At 43.3% G+C, this 16877-nt stretch overlaps 1 protein-coding gene across 1 annotated transcript in view; it reads left to right on the forward strand.

Annotated features, from left to right (window-relative positions):
- Positions 1-16877, forward strand: part of PLAGL1 (PLAG1 like zinc finger 1) — an 81243-nt gene that overhangs the window by 19120 nt on the left and 45246 nt on the right. Inside the window, exon 2 of the mRNA XM_050949571.1 lies at positions 8072-8114. Coding sequence (XP_050805528.1) covers positions 8096-8114 — 19 coding nt within the window. The 5' untranslated portion in view covers positions 8072-8095. The remainder of the gene's footprint in view (positions 1-8071; positions 8115-16877) is intronic.

Genomic DNA, 16877 nt, shown 5'->3' on the forward strand with positions numbered 1-16877 from the left:
GCACCCTAAACCCCTCATCCCCAGACGCACCCCATGTCATGGTATAACCCCCACTCTGAACCTTAGCGTCCAAAAGATGGGGTACCAGCATGAATCCCCCTAAGCTTAATTACCAGCTTAGATCTTGTAGTGCTGCCACCAACCAGGACTTGCAGTGCCTGGTACACTCTGGTCCCCCACAAAACCTTCCCAGAGGACCCCAAGACCCAGACCCCTTGGATCTTACGCCAGGAAAGTAAACCCTTTCCCCCACAATTGCCTCTCCCAGGCTTTCCCTCCCTGGGTTACCCTGGAAGATCACTGTGATTCAAACTCCTTGAATCTTAAAACAGATAGGAGTGCACCTTGCCCCCTCCTCTTTCCCCCTCCCCAGGAGGTAATACAGATTCAAGCTCCGTGAATCTAAAACAGAGGGATTCCACCTTCCCCCCTCCCTTCTCTGTCCCTGTCCCCCAACAATTTCCTGGTGAGTACCGACTCAATTCCCTTGAGCCTCAACAAGGCGAAAAAATCAATCAGGTCTTAAAAAAAGAAAAGTTTTTAATAAAAGAAAGAAAAAAAGTAAAGTTGTCTCTGTAATTAAGATGGTAAAGGTTACAGGGTCTTTCAGCTTATAGACACTAGAGAGAGGCCTTCCCCCCAGCACAAATACAAATTAAAATCCTTCCAGCAAAATACACATTTGCAAATAAAGAAAACAATCAAAAAGACTAAACCGCCTTTCTACTGGTACTTACTATTTAAACAGAAAATTAGAGAGCCTGTAGGTATGTCTGGTCGCTCTCAGAACCCAGAGAGAACAACAGACAAACAAACAACACAAAAAAAAAGACTTCCCTCCACCGAGATTTGAAAGTATCTTGTCTTCTGATTGGTCCTCTGGTCAGGTGGTCCAGGTTCACTGCTTGTAACCCTTTACAGGTAAAAGAGACATTAACCCTTAACTATCTGTTTATGACATCCCAGAGCCTGCATCTCCAGCTGGAGCCCTCTTCCCTGACACTCCAACACTCTGTCCTAGCCTGGAACCCTCTCCCACACTCTGAGCTCCTTCCTGGCCCCACCCCAGAGCATGGACCCCCAGCCAGAGCCCTCACCCCCTCCTGCACCCCAACCCCAATTTGGTGAGCATTCATAGCCCGCCATACAAATTCCATACCCAGATGTGGCCCTTGGCCAAAAAGTTTTCCTACCCCTGCTATATACAGACCTCTCTTTTATGTAACAGTCTTGTAACAGGCCAAAGAGACACAACCTTCTCCTCAACCCCTACAGGTCACCTTTAACAGTGTATGACAGATCCGAAAAAATATATGCAAATAACCTGTGAAGATATCAAGACTCCGATCCTGCAGTCCTTATTCGGGCAAAACTTCCATAGGAAGTGAATAGTCCCTTTGCAGAACTGGAGCCTAAATCAGTAAAAAGATGTGTGTAGGTTTAAAAATGACAAACTATTGTATTTTTAACAAAATCTTACGGCATAGCTCACTAAGTTTAGACTTCACTTTTTCATACTTAACAATGACAAAACAAGTACGTAAAACAGGGCAGGAAATGCATTTATGGGCGCTGTGCTAGGTATTTGCAATATCAGTAGCGAGTATATGAAACTGAGGGATTCTAAAATAATTTAAGTAAGATGTGAAATTAACATGTTGGTTTACATAAGTCAAATCTATTTTTATGATTTATTTCTGCTACAGAAATGGTTGTTACATATGACCAGATCCCCACCCCAGCCCTTTTTTTGGGGGGGGAGGCGGAGGGGGAGTTTCAAGGCATGACTGGTCTATGTCAGGGGTAGGCAACCTATGGCACGCGTGCCAAAGGCGGCACGCGAGCTGATTTTTCACTGGCACTCACACTGCCTGGGTCCTGGCCACCGTCCAGGGGGCTCTGCATTTTAATTTAATTTTAAATGAAGATTCTTAAACATTTAAAAAACCTTATTTACTTTACAGACAACAATAGTTTAGTTATATATTATAGACTTATAGAAAGAGACCTTCTGAAAATGTTAAAATGTATTATTGGCACACACAACCTTAAATTAGAGTGAATAAATGAAGACTCGGCACACCACTTCTGAAAGGTTGCCGACCCCTGGTCTATGTGGTAGGATGCAGGCATATCTCTCTCTTCTTTACTATAGCTTGAATCCTCATGTTTGGAAACTTGGCAGCCTGTAGTGTTTGATTTCTTCATAGTGAGCTGTGTAGGAAAATGAAAAAAGACAGTGTTAGAGCCAAGTCTTTTGTAAAACCGCTGTTTAGCTCCAGAAGGCTTGTTGGCCTTTTCTGATAGTTTGTTGCAAGGGAGCACAATGCTTCAGAGAGACAAAACAACCCCCACCCCCTCTTTTTTTCCCCTGTGTTGTCAAATAAGTTGAGTAAAGTTGTGATGAGTGTCCCTCCTGGTATCCTAAAATGCATATTCAGCTTCAAATCCAAACCACTGAAAATAGTTTAGTTGATATGCTGAGGAAGGACGTAACCTGAGAAAATTCTTTTTCACATGATTTCATGTGAATGGGTTTCTCATTTGCTTTCTTCTAGCTAAATCCAGAATTTGAACTGGTGATCCAATATTGTTTATGCAGGCACACTGAAATGGAGATTTCCTTACCGTCTGCTTTGGAATATATATTATTTTAGAAATGTGTCTTGGTCTTTTAGAGAGACAAGGTGGGTGAGGGGATATCTTTTATTGGACCAACTTCTGTTGGGGAGGGACAAGCTTTTGAGCTACACAGAACTCTTCTTCAAGTATTCTAGGTCACTTGTCATTTAAAAACTCACACTTTTATGAATTTTTAGTTTTAGTTTCATTGATTCCTATAACAACTATCTGCATTATAATACCTTCTCTGTGGGACTTGGTCATGAACATCCTAGCCCTGATCCAGCACATGCTTATCTTTAAACACAAAGTAATTCCACTGAAGTAAATGATCACAGGTTACTGGTTAAATTAATAATGTGCATAAACGCTTTGCTAGATCAGGATCAGAGAGTTCAGTTCCTTGCAGGATCAAACCCTGGGACTGTATTTGGGCTGTATAAGCAGGAGCATCGCCAGCAGATCGAGGGACGTCGTCATTCCCCTCTATCTGGCATTGGTGAGGCCTCCTCTGGAGTACTGTGTCGTTTTGGGCCCCACACTACAAGAAGGGTGTGGAAAAATTGGAAAGAGTCCAGCGGAGGGCAGCAAAAATGATTAGGGGGCTGGAGCACATGACTTTTGAGGAGAGGCTGAGGTGACTGGGATTGTTTAGTCTGCAGAAGAGAAGAATGAGGGAGGGATTTGATAGCTGCTTTCAACTACCTGAAAGGGGGTTCCAAAGAGGATGGATCTAGACTGTTCTCAGTGGTACCTGATGACAGAACAAGGAGTAATGGTCTCAAGTTGCAGTGGGGGAGGTTTAGGTTGGATATTAGGAAAAACTTTTTCACTAGGAGGGTGGTGAAACAGTGGAATGGGTTACCTAGGGAAGTGGTGGAATCTCCTTCCTTAAAGATTTTTAAGGTCAGGCTTGATGTAGCCCTGGCTGGGATGATTTAGCTGGGAATTGGTCCTGCTTTGAGCAGGGGGTTGGACTAGATGATCTCCTGAGGTCCCTTCCAACCCTGATATTCTATGATTCTATGTTACTGCAGTTTTGTCTGAGTAAAGCATGTGGGATCAGTCCCTATGGGTTGGGAGCATGTTTCCCAGTTCAGATAGACAGATGCTAGCTCTGCTCAAGCTAGCATGCTAAAAATAGCAGTGTGGCTGCAGCAGCACGGGTGCTGGCTTGGGTATGTACTCAGGTAGCTACTGTCCGCATTGCTGTGGCCATACTGCTATTTTTAGCATGCTAACTCAAGCTGAGCTAGAATGTGTCTGTCAGCTGCTGGGAGCCATGCTCCCAACTGCATATAACCACACCCTAATTGTCTTTGTATGCTATACTTAACAGCAATTTCATGAAGTTCTGTTTTTACTGTCCAAATACAAAATTTAAAATGGTCTTATGATTATTACAGAGACTCGCCTCCTGCTGTATCCTATTATTCGTTGCCCAGTATATTATCAACTTAAAAAAAACTATTGCTATTACATATTACAGTAGCAGCTAGAGGCTTCATCCAAGATCAGGGCCCCACTGTGCTAGGTGCTGTACACACATACATAAATAGACACAGCTGCTGCCCCAATGAATTTACAGATTAAATAAACAAGACTGACAAAGGGTGGGAGAAATGAAGTGTTGTTATTACCCTTTTACAAGTGGGGAACTGAGGCACAGAGAGCCTGCCTATGGTCTGGGGCAAAAGTGGGAATTGGACCCAGATATCCTGAGTCCTAGTTTTTAACCACAAGTCCGTGCTTCTTTTAATATCTTATGAATTTAAGCAGCTGGTGTTTTTATCATAGAAGCTTAAAAGTTGGAGGGAAATCAAACTGATAGTTATTTGTTTTGTCAGTCAGATTTGTACACTTCCTTTTTTCCCTTTGGCTTGCTGGCTGCTAGATTATAACTTTATATTGAGGTTCTCTCAGATGTACTTGCAATTTAATTGGATTTTAATGGAACTTTTTAAAATTTATTCTGTAGAGCTTCTGCCTTCCTTAATGCAGTAAGGATGAGCAAGGACCTTGCTTGGTACATCTATTGCCATGGAGACATTGCTGGTCAGGGCAGAATACCATTAAGCAATCCAAAGGGCATAATGGTGGTAAAACCATGGTGAGAGTCCCAACGCTGCATCTCAGGACAGGGAAGCTTGTGTATGTGACAAGAGTGCAGTAATGGACAGGACCTTGGCCACTGAGTTTTGTGTTTTTTAGCTAAAATAAGACTTTTCGATAGAGCTTGCTCAGAAGCAGAATATGTTTGTCAGTATTTTGAGATTATTGTGAACTTGTGGATATGTGTACTAGTTAGTGCAGGGGATGTCTGGGTTTTATTTCCAACTCTGCAACTCTATGTAAGCTTGGGCAAAACATAGGCCATTGATCTAAGCTCACTGAAGTCAATGGGGGTCTCCTAGTCTGATTGATCTCTGAGATCAATGAATAATGAGGGTGCTCATCACTATTTGAAAATCAAGCCATAATAACCTTTAGAGGTGCCTTTAAAAATTAGTTTTAAAGAAAAGTATTCCTCAGAAGCCATGTCATTTGTTTTAAAAGAATACCACAAAACTATAAAAAACTATGCACAGCACATTAGAGAAACTGAATCCTGAACTGCTTCACTACTTTCCACCCACACCATCTACCTAGTGATTTCATGTTTTCCTTTGTTGTATATCTGTGCGATTCTGTATGGAAGAAATACATTCCTCCCATGACATTTGAAATTCTTTAGCTTTGTTGCTTATACATAAGATTTCCACATCAGGAAACTTCTGCTATGTTAACAAGCCAGCCTTCTGAAATTGGAATACAAGGTTTTCTGTCTGCTAAGGATCAACCAGAGGAAATTGCAATCTCTTTTTTTAAAAAATATTTTGCAGTCCCATATACTGAAGAAAAATCCTATAGCAAATATAATAGCCTCTTCCAGTAACTTAAGATTCCATGTTTAGTGTTTGCTGTTCTACGCTATATACGACAGATCCAAAATACACACACATATTCAGGAAGATTCACTCATAGAAAATCCTGATGTGTTATTCTTAACATGGGCCAAATCCTAACCTTGGACACACATGTGAAGCTTCCTTTAACTTCAATGAAGCTATGCATGTATCTCCAAAGTTAAAATTTGGTCTTGTATATTAGTCTCTTCCCATTAGGACTCTGTTAATACTTAAACAGTTTCTACTTTACTATGATATTCTTCCCCTTTTATGAATTAAAGACAGCAGAAACTGTATAAGAAGAAATACAGACAAGCAAACACAAAAGTGTCAGTGATAGTTAAAAGAGAAAAAACAAGCATGGAGAATCATATGGCTTAGGACAATCAACAAATACCTACAATATGGAAGGAAGATAAGGTTTATGGTGTCCCAACTTCCCTTAAGAGAACAAAACCAAATATGTTTTGTTGCTGAGGAGAGAGTTGGAGTCTAGCTACATAGCATGTGTGTTAGTATACACTTTTGATTATTCTGACCATTATATGAAACAATACAAACTAGTCTATGGCCTGCTTACACAGTCTGTAAGAAGTGGATAAGCTCCCACTGGCTCTTCAGCAGGGTGCAGGCAGAAGGGGATGCAGACGTCACCTGTTCTGTGGGGGATGCAGTCCTGCGTGGTGGGGTGGAGACCTCCTGTAAATGAAGTTCTTGTGCAAATTTGAGCACCAGCCAGTGGATCCTGTTCCTCATCTCTTCCTTTGCTGCCTACCCTAAGTCTGCAATTATCCCTCATGTAGTTGCCCTACAGGGGAAATGGTAGGGTGAGTAGAATTATTAAATGCTACCTTTTTGCAGAGAAGATGTGTGCATGTGTATGGGGGAAAGGAAGACACATTTCCTCTCTTCTTACCCACCACCAATCGCCATGTGGAGGGGTTCTTTACCCAGACGATGACTTGTCCTCACATAATTTCAGGGCTGTCAGCAGGGGATGCTTGCTTCAGTCAGAAATCTCTGCTGTTGTCAGCCAACCTGGGAGAAATGCCCTTTCCCAAGATGTCAGGAGAACACTGCCTTGTCTGGCATCACCATCAGTTCCCTGGCAGCCAGGGGTAAGAGGCAGAGCCATGGGCTTCCAACAACAGTGTAATGACTGCCAGCCGCAACCTTTCTGTCCTAGTTTTAATACCACTGACATGTTACTGATTTTCCCGCCTCACCATGCCTTGCAGCTACTGAACTTACCACTTCTTTCTCTCCTCTTGGGCCTAATTCCTGCCCCCCTGCTCATGCTCTTTTTCCACTCATCCTTCCAAACATCCTCTTCCTCTGTCACTTCCTCTGTCTCAAACCAATGTCATCAGTCCCCATACCTAACCCCAAAATGTCTCAGTTAGAAGCATCTTATTAACAGCTCATTTATTTTTAAAAGTGAGGATGAAATCCTGGATCAATTTAATTAAATGGCATAATCCTACTGATTTCAGCAGGGGCAGGATTTCACACTTGATTTTTAACAATTGTGTCTCTGTACCCTCATCCACTGCCTGAAACCTTTAAGGGTAGGGCTACACAGCAACTAGACACCTGTGGCTGGCCCATACCAGCCGACTCAGGCTCGCGGGGATCTGGCTGTGGGGCTGTTTCATTGCTGTGTAGTGTTGTCTTATTATTATTTGTATTACACAGCTCTAGGCATCCCATCCAAGCATCAAGGACCCATTGTGCTAGGCACTGAACTGACAAATAACAAAGGAAACAGCCTGTGCCCCAGAGTGCTTGCAATCTAGGTGTTAGGGTACAACAGGTGGATGAAACAGATAATTAGGGTGGGTGGGGGTATGAAATAACATGAGTAGAGTTTAGCAGAAAAACAGAAGTCCCCAGAAGACTTCCAAAATTGCTAACACAGAACCTGATTCTGCTGTCCTTGACTCAGTCAAAACTTCTTTTGGCTTAGCCAGTGTAAGGACTCCAATATCAGACCCAGAAACAATAGATTCGGAGATAAAAATGGCAGTTAAGGACATAAAAGTTGAGGCATCAGGACGTGCTCTTTTTATGCCAAATATTAACAAAGGATGGTTTATTCTGAATAGCATTGGGTTCATTAAAAAGAAACACTTTTTGTTGACCTTTTGGGAGCGTTTGTGAATTAAAGAGAGAATCCTTTCTACTAAATTAAGATTTTTACTCTTTTTTTGCTCTCCAAAGTATGTGATTCTTTCTTTATTAAACCTCTGCAGATAAGATCCCTCTGACTTATAAAGGAACTGAACAACTGTTTAAGAGTCACTTCAAATTGCCCATGCTGATCATTGCATTGTCAGACTCTTCCAACTGCAACAAAATTGACACATGAGGATGTGTCCATGTGTCTGTAGCTTATAATATTATGATTCTGTAGTCAGCTCTACATATGATTGTCTTTTTCAGGGTTAAACATGAACACTTCCCCTACAGAAAACTAAACTTTTCCATTTCCTTTATTTTAGGTTTCCTTTACCTGATCTGTAAACATGTCCATGGATCTGCTATGTAAGTAAACTTCCCTCCTAATAAATGTTAGTACCACATGGCTTTATTAGAATGATCAGGTGTGCTCTGGACTGATGTTTCATTTTAAATTGAAGAACTGTTTTTATGTTTGTATATTTTGTGAGACATCTGTGGAACACTATTGTTAGTGAGTGACACTACTCTTGGAATAAGGTACTACTTGCCGTGATTAAAGTTGTGAAAATCAGTTGAAGAACAGGCACAAATTAATTGAGACACCATCAACTTAAAAATCACACTTCTGTCTAAAAGTGTTTTATCCGCCTTTGTTGCAAGTGAACCTAAGATTACAATAAGCTGCTTTCTTTCTTTCTTTCTTCATTTGACAGCATGTTCTGTATTAATTGTTTCATTATTGTCAGTTTTCTTTGTTGCATACCTGCCTTTCACACAGTGACAGAGGGGAGACAAGAAGAAACATAGAATTGTAAAACCACAATATGTGGAGAAATTAGAGAGGGTCCAGAGAAGAGCAACAAGAATGATTAAAGGTCTTGAGAACATAACCTATGAAGGAAGGCTGAAAGAATTGGGTTTGTTTAGTTTGGAAAAGAGAAGACTGAGAGGGGACATGATAGCAATTTTCAGGTATCTAAAAGGGTGTCATAAGGAGGTGGGAGAAAACTTATTCGTCTTAGCCTCTAAGGATAGAACAAGAAGCAATAGACTTAAACTGCAGCAAGGGAGGCTTAGGTTGGACATTAGGAAAAAGTTCCTAACTGTTAAACACTGGAATAAATTGCCTAGGGAGGTTGTGGAATCTCCATCTCTGGAGATATTTAAGAGTAGGTTAGATAAATGTCTATCAGGGATGGTCTAGACATGGTCCTGCCATGAGGGCAGGGAACTGGACTTGATGACCTCTCGAGGTCCCTTCCAGTCCTAGAATCTATGAATAATTGTCAGAGAAGCTCAAGGAAGGTATGGCAACTGAGACTATTTTTTTAAGCACATTTTTTTAGGCTGACTAGATTTCAAGTTGATGGTGTCTCTTTACTTGATTCAAAGGGAAGAACGTTGCCTGGTGACAAACAAGCTAGTACTTACCGTATATACTCATTCATAAGCTGAATTTTTTTAGTAAAAAAGGGACGCACCAGAGAAGGGGGTCAGCTTAGGAATGAGTGTAGAGAGAGAGAGATCCTCCCCCCAACAGAGGGAGCAAGGAGAGGCAGCACAGCCAGCAGAGCCAGAAGGGAAGAGGCAGGGCCAGAATCTCTCCACTTCTGGCCACGCGGCTCTCTTCCCGGCCTCCAAAGTAGCTGCAGCTCCGGGACTGGCAGGCTGCAGCCGTACCACTCAGCCCTGCTTCCCAGAGCAGGCTGTGGCTGTGCCACCTGGCCCAGCCTGCTGGAACATGGTGTGGACATGCCGCCTGGTCCGGCCTGCCGGAGCAGGCTGCAGCCACACTGCCCAGCCTGCTGGAGCAGCTCCAGCCAGACCAGAGACATCCTCCCCTGGCCCTCCCCAGATAAGGTGGGAAGGGATGGGATGGGGAGAGTGTAGGGGTCCCGGGCTAGGGGTGGGGTCATGTGGGGGGTGGTCACAGGGGTTACTCCCAGCTTCTTCCCCCACAAAAAATTTCCCCACCAGTTGCGGTCCCGGCCCGTCAGGGTAAGCAGTTGGTGCGCTGGGACACTTGGTGTACTTAGGTTTACCTCCATGCCTGTGGACGCTCGAGGTAAACAAGCCATCTCTGCCCACCAGCAGCTTATCCTGATGGTCCAGGAGCCAAAATTTGCTGACCCCTGAATTATAGAGTCGGCTTATGAACGGGTCATAACAGATTTCCATTTTTACTTATCCATCTTGTGGGGGGGTCAGCTTATAAATAAACCGACTTATGATTGAGTATATACAGTATATATTCCTGAAGATCACAAAATTATCTGCTGAGGACTGAGCTGTACGAGTGTGTCAGTGTTGGGGCATGTGATTACATTATAATTGTCTGTTAACATGGTTAAAGCAAAACTGTTCTGTTTTGTGCTATATACAGCAGTGGCTCTCAATCTTTCCTGACTACTGTACCCCTTTCAGAAGGCTGATTTGTTTTGCATACCCCAAGATTTATCTCACTTAAAAACTACCTTCTCTTTAAATCGCTCCACTGCATCAAGTTCAAGCTTCTTGGCATTGCCTTCAAGTCCCTACACAACTCCATTCCAGCCTGACTTTTTTGACTTGTCCAAGTATTAAATTACTTTTATTGTGACGCACCCTGCCGTCTCACTCTACCAGTGGTGGGCTGTCTACATCTCCAGTAAACATCTACTTTTCTTCCACAAAGCCCTTTCTGAAGTGGTATGCAAAATTACTCTTCTCTCCTTTACATTCTCCTGCAGACCCACTTCATCTGTGATTTTCTACTTATTTTTTATATTCTATCCATTTATCTCACGCAAACAATAAAATACCGTCTGTCTGTCTGTGTGTGCTTAGTTATCTGCCTTTCCATATTTAGGTGAAACACGGTCACTAAAGAAATGAACTGTGGAAAAAAGGGGATATGACCTGTAAGGGAGGGAAGTATCAGAAATGTATTGTATCAGAGGTGAGTGATTTCCATAAAAAGAAAAAAGGAAAATTTAGATTTTTCTTGCGAATTGAAATCAGATAATAGATGTATATAGGCTAACAGCTGGCAGATAGCAACTGATCTTGAAGGTGATATACCTGCTTTAACACAGTTATTTGAGAGCGTACATTTTATGCACGCAGCAAATAATTGGAGACATTGGTGGATGATTTAGTGCTCTTTAGCAAGTATAGGAAAACTTCAGACATAAAGGTTTATAATGTATGTATATACTTGGCAATATGGTGTGTAACAAGGAAAACTCCCGGTTTTGGACTCCTAGCATCTTGTTTTTCTGATTTGTAATTGACATCATAATGCTGCTGCTTTTGCTTCTGCTCCAAAGATTGTTTTCCTGGAAGCAGAGACTTCTGTTTGTGTCCATGACAGGCTGGCACAAATAGTGGTCCGTGTTTGAAGCATTAGTTCTAAACCAGATCTGCCATGTGGCAGGGAGCTTGTCAGCATGTATTGCTCAATTGTTGTACCTAGGACTTAAATTGCTAACTTAGAAAGTTTCAGCTGGTTCAGAACACAACAGATTCTTTCTCAGCAGCACATGCACATTACTTCAGCTCTCTACTCTTTTCTGTGTATTTATATGACCTTCATCTCTGTAATATCTAAATGCCTCTCTGTCATTAAGATAGTTATCCTACACCTCTGTGAGGTAGGGAAGTGCTATTCTCCCCAGTTTATAGATGGGGATTTGAGGCACACAGACACTAAGTGGCTTGCTTAAGATCATACAGGACTTTTATGACAGAGCAGGGACTAGAACCTGGATCTTCGGTGTTCTAGGCCCACCCCGCTTAACACCAAGGCCATCCTTTCCTAGCTTCTTAGGCCATGTCTTCACTAGCCATGTTAAATGCAGCTGTGTAGTCGCAGCACCAGCACTGGGAGAGAGCTCTCCCAGTGCTGTAAGAAAACCACCCTCATGAGGGGAGCAGCTGCCAGCGCTGTAGCGCTGTCTACAGTGCCATGTTACAGTGCTGAAACTTGCAGTGCTCAGGGGGTGTTTTTTCAAACCCCTGAGCGAAAAAGTTGCAGCACTGTAAAGAGCCAGTGTAGACAAGCCCTTAGTGAGTATCACGTCAAATTCAAGGTTCCTTTTCTCTTTTTCTAAGTCAATTATGGGACTGGCCCCAGCTTTCTGAGGGTGTGGCTACTGTACATGATCATAGGGCTCCAGTCCATTGGGGCAATGGCAGGGGTGAAAGTAACTTAAAGGACTTACCAGTACGCTGGAGTCCTGAGCAGGGCGTGGCCTTAACTGGAAGGGGCGGGATCTTTCAATATTTAACAGCCCTGGGGCTCTGGCTATGGCTGGGAGTCCCAGGGCCTTTAAACCACCCTGGAGCTACCAGCTACAGAGGCGGCTGGGAGCCCCGGGGCTCAGGGGTGAATTAAAGGGCCTAGATCTCCGGCCACCGCAGAGCTCTGGGCCCTTTAAATCACCATGGGAGCCCTGCTGCCACTAGCCTGGGGTGACAGGGCTCGGGCTCGGGCTCGGGCTAGGATAGTGGCAGCAGGGCTCCGGAGGCGATTTAAAGGGCCCGGGGCTCCAGCTGCTGCGGGGAGGCCCGTACCCTTTAAATAGCCGCCAGAGCTCCAGAGCGGGGCTCAGGCAGCACATTAAAGGACCCAGGGCTCCCCACAGGGGCCGGAACTCCAGGACCTTTAAATCCCTGCCTGAACCCAGCTGCTGGAGCTCTGGCGGTAATTTAAAGGGCCCAGGGCTCCCCGCAATGGCTGGAGCCTTGGGCCCTTTAAATCACCACTGAAGAAGCCGTACCAGCTTACTTTCTCCTCTGGGCAATGGAACTGTCAACTTCAGCAGTGAAACTTGCATGTGCAGGAGAAGGCTTTCTCTGCCGCTGGTTCACCACTATGGAGTTATCTCCAAAAGAGATCAGGAAGACCATGAACCTCACACCAAGCCTCTCTTATGTAACTCAACAAAATTCATATGAAATACCTGTGCACGCGCACATATGCACATCCCCTAAAACAATGGGGTGCAAAGAGAGAGACACATTCTTCTTGTAGTAACTTTAATAAGTTTGAGAGACACTCAGATGACACAGTGATGGGCATAACATAAGAATCTAGATAGGTATATACAGAACTTGAAAAAATCCACTCCCCCGGATGAGTAGGAAGCTTCCCTGAGTGAGAGCCATCAGCGTTTGCAGAATCTAAGTTTTAATTAAAATGGTTGTGAAGATGACTGTCTTAGAGAGAACTGAATGTAAAACAATGCTCTGCTGTCTTCCTAAGCCTGCTGACTTACAGTGCTCTTCTTGTGCCCCTGTCTTTCACATACTGCAGCAGAGTGAAATTAACAAGATGAGTCAATTTCATCACTGTTATTTGACACCCTAGGGGCTGCAGGGAGACTATCAAGAACCAGGACAATTTTCACAGGGAACACTGCATTTTCAGGGTAGGATGCTTGCCTCTGCAGCTTTCTGGCAGCAAAGATCAGGATGAATCTTGCCACATGTAGGGAATGCTATAGGAAAGAGAGTAGTTGAAGGACCCAGTGACAGTACATTGATATCTTTTTAAATAAAAGGTATACAAAACAGAAGGTGATGCTAATGAGTGTGGGTAACGTCATTCATTACACCAGTATGTATATAGTGCATCAAGTTGGATCCAAATTCTGCTGCACAGTCCCCTGAGTTCTGCAACACTCTGGTGCAGTGAACTGAAAGTTCTGCAGCAGCTTAAATAAAAACTAGAGATTTCTTGAAATATTAAATATGAAAATGAATAAGACAAACAGTGCAGTAGCCTCATGTATTTTGATATTAAATTACATGTATTTTACATTTTCCGCATTTTCAGATTTTGATATGATACTGATGTTTGTATTGACATCATAACACTGGTAGCACTGCATTTATCAGTGGGGAAACAGGAGGATTTGGCCACTGGTCAGGGGACAATTTGGGGTTTGAGGCTTCGATGGAGGCATTTTGGGTTAAGTGAATTAGCTGGATGGTTCTGCTAAAATGATTAGCAGTAAAAATAGTTCAGCTGACTTTTTAAGATGTTTCCTTTAGGTTCCAGAGTCAACACTCCATTGACATGAATGACACAGTTCACATCTCTCGGGGCTTGTTTCATGTTGTGCAGAGTCCAGTCACATTTTCAAGGTTATCCTCCTAAACGTGATGACTAGAAATATAATAATAAAGAAGAAATCTCAAGTTCTTAGAAATCTTAGAACACACATCTGCTGCAAGGGGTGGATTCTACAGAAAGATTCACAGGTACGTAATACAGACAAACATGCCCACAGCTCGAACATCAGTAACAGTGTCAACAAACTTTGGGAAGTAAACTGAAAACCAAAGTCATAATGAAATTTTAATATGATAAATTAACAAGACAGCAAATAACTCTGACTAGTATCCTTAACCTGGGAAATTAAGAAAAGAGAGTTTATTTATGAAATGTCAGACACTTATTGAAGCTTGACTGACCAGGGAAGTAAGTAACTTCCTTTGGAGCTTGTTTTTCTTTCTTACCTTGGATGAACTAGTGGGCAGTATATTATGCTGTCTGAATGTGTGAGTTTGTCACGGTTAGCATTCTGCACTGTCACTGGAATGTAGGAAGCAGATTAATTTGAATGAACCCTGAAGTGGTCTGTAGGGCCCTTTCCTTGTCTTGAGGAAACCTGTTGCTGTTCATCTGGGCCAGGGCTAGTGAAAACAATGAAGGAGAGGAGATGGGTCTTTGATCTCTTTGTTGTATTGGCTCCTCGGGAACTCTCTGAAATGAATGCCCTGTTTTCCTGAAAAACCGAATGGCTATGCCTAACTAGCTTCGTGAAGCCCTGGGGAATTCGCTGCTTCTGTTTATTGGCAGCTGAAAAGGAGCACATGGTACTGAATGGGTCCTCTTGTGAAAACAAGGCAGAGCAAAATTAGACTTTAGTTTAACATGGGGATATTTGGAAAATAGTGCTGAAGGAGAAAGACATGTTTCCTGCCATCTTGCACTAGAGTAATTCTGTCTAAAAATAGAATTTGCAATCTGGTAAAAGCTGTTTCAGTTTTACTACACATAACAGGCTTGTGAAGTATTTATACTGTATTATTCTTAAATGCAAAAAGTTTGATCTCACTGTATTCTTTCCCGTGGAACATATAAATGACACTAGCTTGTTGCTTAGCTTTTCTTTTAAACAAAAACAGAAATAACAAGAACTTTTAATGAAAGTAAAAAGATAATAACTAGAAATAGAATGAAAGATTTTCCTTTCATTGACGTTTAAGGCTCTCTCTCTAAATTAAGTCCCTACCCTTCATTCATTTCTGTAGGCTGTAGTATTTATATGCAGGTCTTTACATGTATGAAAATTAATTGAACTGCATGGGATCTTTCAGTGACCAGTGTATATCGCAACCTTAATATTCACCGATAGGACAGTTGATTGATAGGCCTATTTAGCAGGAAACCTAGCATCCTCAAAACATAAGTATTGTTTGTAAAGAAACCTCTCTACCTTTGCTTTTCCATTTAGGTGCGCCAAAGGCAAGAGTAGGGTTTGCCATCACTGATAATTTTTGATGACTTTGGGGTGCCAGTTGTTTTCTGTAAAAATATAGAGAAGAAGATAACCAAGAATCAATGTTTTTTCTGTTTACATGTTCAAAGTTATTGTCAGAGGAAAGGAATTCCCCAAGTAATTGAAATGTAAATTTACTAATAAAAGCAGTAAAAAACAAAACCCGACAGTATTTGTATTAGTTTGAGTGGTGACCAAAGTAAAAGGCTTTTGGTTCATGAAACTACACCTTTCAGATATTACAGCTGGACTGACCGAAGGCAAAAAGCTATACAACCTACCAGTAGTCTCCTTATATACCGACTTAAATCCAAGTGCAAACTTGAGATGAAATGATAGTTATCACGATGCCTACTAGTTACAGTGGGAAGCGGCAGTCAGGATTCATGCATTATGGCCCTGATTCAGCAGTGTACAGTACTTAAATATCTGTGTAACTTTAGTCCACATGAATAATCCCATAGACTTTGATGGAACTGCTCACATATTTAAAGTTATGCATAAACTTAAGGAACTTGTTCAATCTGGGCCTATATTCCCATCTCTGGAACTGGTTTGCTGTAGTACCTTGACCAAGTAACTTCACTGTTTTTTGTCTCAGTATCCTCTTCTGTAGAACAGATAACTCTTACCTACTTATCTCTCAGAGGTGTTGAGATTTAATTTACTAATGCTTGTAAAATGCTTTGAAATCCTGTGAATGAAATAGTGGTATTGCAGAGTATATGTATGTACGTTTTCAGGTTTTGCTTTTATATCCCCAACATTTTCAGGACCCTCCCCCCCACAAAAAAAAACAAAAAAACAAAAAAAACCAACCCAAAACCAAACAAACCAACAACAACAAAAAACAACTATGTACATGATTTAGGCCAGGCCTGCACAACATGCGGCCCGCAGAGGCTCACTGTGTGGCCCGTGGGGGGAATCAAAGAGCTCTGGGCTGCCCGCAGCCGCGAGGAGCCCAGACCCCTTTAAATCCCAGCCGCGACCGGGATTCAAAGGGCTCTGGGCTGCCGGCGGCGGCGGGCAGCCCTGAGCCCTTTAAATCCCAGCCGCGGCCGGGATTCAAAGGGCTCTGGGCTGCCGGCGGCGGCGGGCAGCCCTGAGCCCTTTAAATCCCAGCCGCGGCCGGGATTCAAAGGGCTCTGGGCTGCCGGCGGCGGCGGGCAGCCCTGAGCCCTTTAAATCCCAGCCGCGGCCGGGATTCAAAGGGCTCTGGGCTGCCGGCGGCGGCGGGCAGCCCTGAGCCCTTTAAATCCCAGCCGCGGCCGGGATTCAAAGGGCTCTGGGCTGCCCGCAACTGGGGGGAGCCCCGAGCCCTTTAAATCTCAGCCGTGGCCGGGATTTAAAGGGCTCTGGGCTGCCTGCAGAGATTCCCAGCCACGGCTGAGATTTAAAGGGCTCGGGGCTCCCCGCCTCCACGGGCAGCCCAGAGCCCTTTGAATCTCAGCGGCGGCTGAGATTTAAAGGGCTCAGGGCTCCTCGCAGCTGCAGGCAGCCCAGAGCCCTTTGAATCCCGGCCACAGTTCCAGCGGATGGGCTGGGGCTGGGATTTAAAAGGCTCAGGCTCCCC

Source organism: Gopherus flavomarginatus, chromosome 4 (genome assembly GCF_025201925.1).
Source record: "Gopherus flavomarginatus isolate rGopFla2 chromosome 4, rGopFla2.mat.asm, whole genome shotgun sequence".
NCBI classification, from domain to species: Eukaryota; Metazoa; Chordata; order Testudines; family Testudinidae; genus Gopherus; species Gopherus flavomarginatus.